General features: G+C 45.2%; 1 protein-coding gene across 1 annotated transcript in view; it reads left to right on the top strand.

The window, feature by feature from the left end:
• Nucleotides 1-2,095, top strand: part of LOC105540139 (beta-adducin) — a gene marked incomplete at its 3' end in the record, with an annotated part of 32,508 nt that extends 30,413 nt beyond the window's left edge. The window contains exon 9 of the mRNA XM_011980631.1: nucleotides 1,997-2,095. Coding sequence (XP_011836021.1) covers nucleotides 1,997-2,095 — 99 coding nt within the window. The remainder of the gene's footprint in view (nucleotides 1-1,996) is intronic.
• Between the last annotated feature and the right edge of the window lie 87 nt (nucleotides 2,096-2,182).

The raw sequence follows: 2,182 nt of genomic DNA, 5'->3' as shown, positions 1-2,182 counted from the left end.
ATTTTTTTCTTTCTGAGTTTTTTCTTTATAAAAACAACACATTGATGAAAATCCTCTCAGCTAAATCTTTATGTGAGCTTGGGATGAGTTTCTTAGGACAAGTTCCTAGGGCTGCACGGGCTAGAACTCTTACTTCATGTCGCCAAATTGCCTCACATGGTTTGTTCACTGTCCCACCCCATGTCTAGGATATGAGAGTGCCACTTCCCTGCAGTCTCCCCAAACTTGAGTGTTGTTGCCTTTATTTTTCCACCAACTTGCAGGAGAAAAATGGAATCTTATTGTTGCTTGACTGAACTCTTGAGCCCAGTTTTATAACAGCACATAATTGGGGGTGGTTAGCTCAGTATGGCACAGCCACAGAGCTAGTCTGGGTTGATGGGTGCTTTGCCACTGTCCTGGCAAGGAATGCACTGCCCGAGTCATTTCCCAGGAGTCCCTGTCTTCTCTAACACAGTGAGGCATCCGGCCTCTGTCTTCTGACGTCCTCCAGAGCGTTATTTAGAATGTGGGGAGAGGGATGAAATGTTCACATCTACGAAGTGCTACAAGAATTTGAGAGATGAGGTATTCATTGTTTGTAGTACTTTTTGTGGGCCACAGTCATCGTCTCTTTCTGTTTCTCTGGCACTTCAGAGGAAAAAATACCAGCTGTTTTCAACAAGAGAGGATGTGATGTTGAGAGCCACGAGGCTTCAGCCCAGGCTCTGCCTGGAGACAGATCTGACACATGGATCTGTGTCCCAGCTCCCAGGCTGGTGTCATCTCATTCCAGAGAGTTCTTGAGAGTAAAACCAATGAAGAAAAGTTTCTGGCAGGGAAGACGCAGTTGGACTTTAGGGAGTTGTGCTCTTGGTACAAATTCAGTTTGGGTTCCCCGACTTTTACCTACCTTTCCCTGACTGAGTCTAAAACATTGCACTAATAGTGAGAACCCCTGGCTTCTAGTTCAGATGCTTCCCCTAATTAGCTAAGAGACTTTCAGTTTTTGTTTTTGTTTTTTTTTCTTGAGATGGAGTTTTGCTCTGTCACTGACTAGGGTGCAAATGGTGCGATCTTGGCTCACTGCAGCCTCCACCTCCCAGGTTCAAGTGATCCTCCCACCTCACCTTCCCGAGTAGCTGGGACTACAGGCAGGCATCATCACACCCAGCTAATTTTTAGGTTTTTGTATTTTTAGTAGAGATGGGGTTTCACCATGTTGGCCAGGCTGGTCTCGAACTCCTGACCTCAAGTGATCCGCCCACCTTAGCCTCCCAAAGTGCTAGGATTACAGGTGTGACCCACCACACCCGCCTGAGACTTTTAGTCTTTTCAGGCTTTTATTTTCTTCTCTGTAAAACCCATGAGTTAGATTAGAAGGTCACTGTGGCCTCTTTCTAGAGCTGTGAGATCTCAGAGCTGACAGGGCCTCATTGAGTTTATGGTGCAGAAACCTAAGGCCCAGAGCGGTGATGTGGCTCACCTGTTTCTGCCGGGCCACCGCTCAGAGAACTGCCCCCTGGGGCTTTGACTCCCACATCGACTAAGTCACAGGAGCAAGAGATGGCTTTTGAGGTGGGAACTTTGTATTGGACAACAAATAATTTTATTCACTTTAATACGCACACCAGTTTTTCAAACTTCTAAGCTTTCTAAGGCCTAAAAACCCAAGCATTGACTAAAGAAATGACCAAGCTATTTAGTCTGTTTTAAAATGCCTTTTCAATTTCAATTTTTAAAATGCCTAAAAACCCAGGCTTTGCCTAAAGAAATTGATCAAGCTATTTAGTCCCAGTTTTAAAATGCCTTTTCAGTTTCTCAGGGTAGATGCTTTGAGTTAAAATCCCATATCGGGTAGCTTCCGGGTATTTGATTAGAGAACATAAACAAGGAGTTGGGAGAAGGGGCCCTGGGATTGGTTGTGGAAGTTGATCTAAATAAAATGAAAAACCTCTCCCTCTTAACTAAAGTTTAGAAGACTTAAGGTTTTAATGGACTGTTTATTCCTCTACAGATCCTGGTGCTAAGAAACCATGGAGTGGTTGCTCTGGGTGACACCGTAGAGGAAGCATTTTACAAGATTTTTCACCTGCAGGCTGCATGTGAGATACAGGTGAGCACATTCTCCTGGGAAGTGGGCCCAGGAGTGAGCTCTGACAGGGGCCTGTGGGCATATGTGGTGACCCTGTTGGCTGTGATT

The sequence above is a fragment of the Mandrillus leucophaeus genome, unplaced genomic scaffold, assembly GCF_000951045.1.
Source record: "Mandrillus leucophaeus isolate KB7577 unplaced genomic scaffold, Mleu.le_1.0 Scaffold216, whole genome shotgun sequence".
NCBI lineage: Eukaryota > Metazoa > Chordata > Mammalia > Primates > Cercopithecidae > Mandrillus > Mandrillus leucophaeus.
The sequence above is the reverse complement of the archived record's forward strand: the minus strand, read 5'-3'. Positions and strand labels throughout refer to the sequence as shown.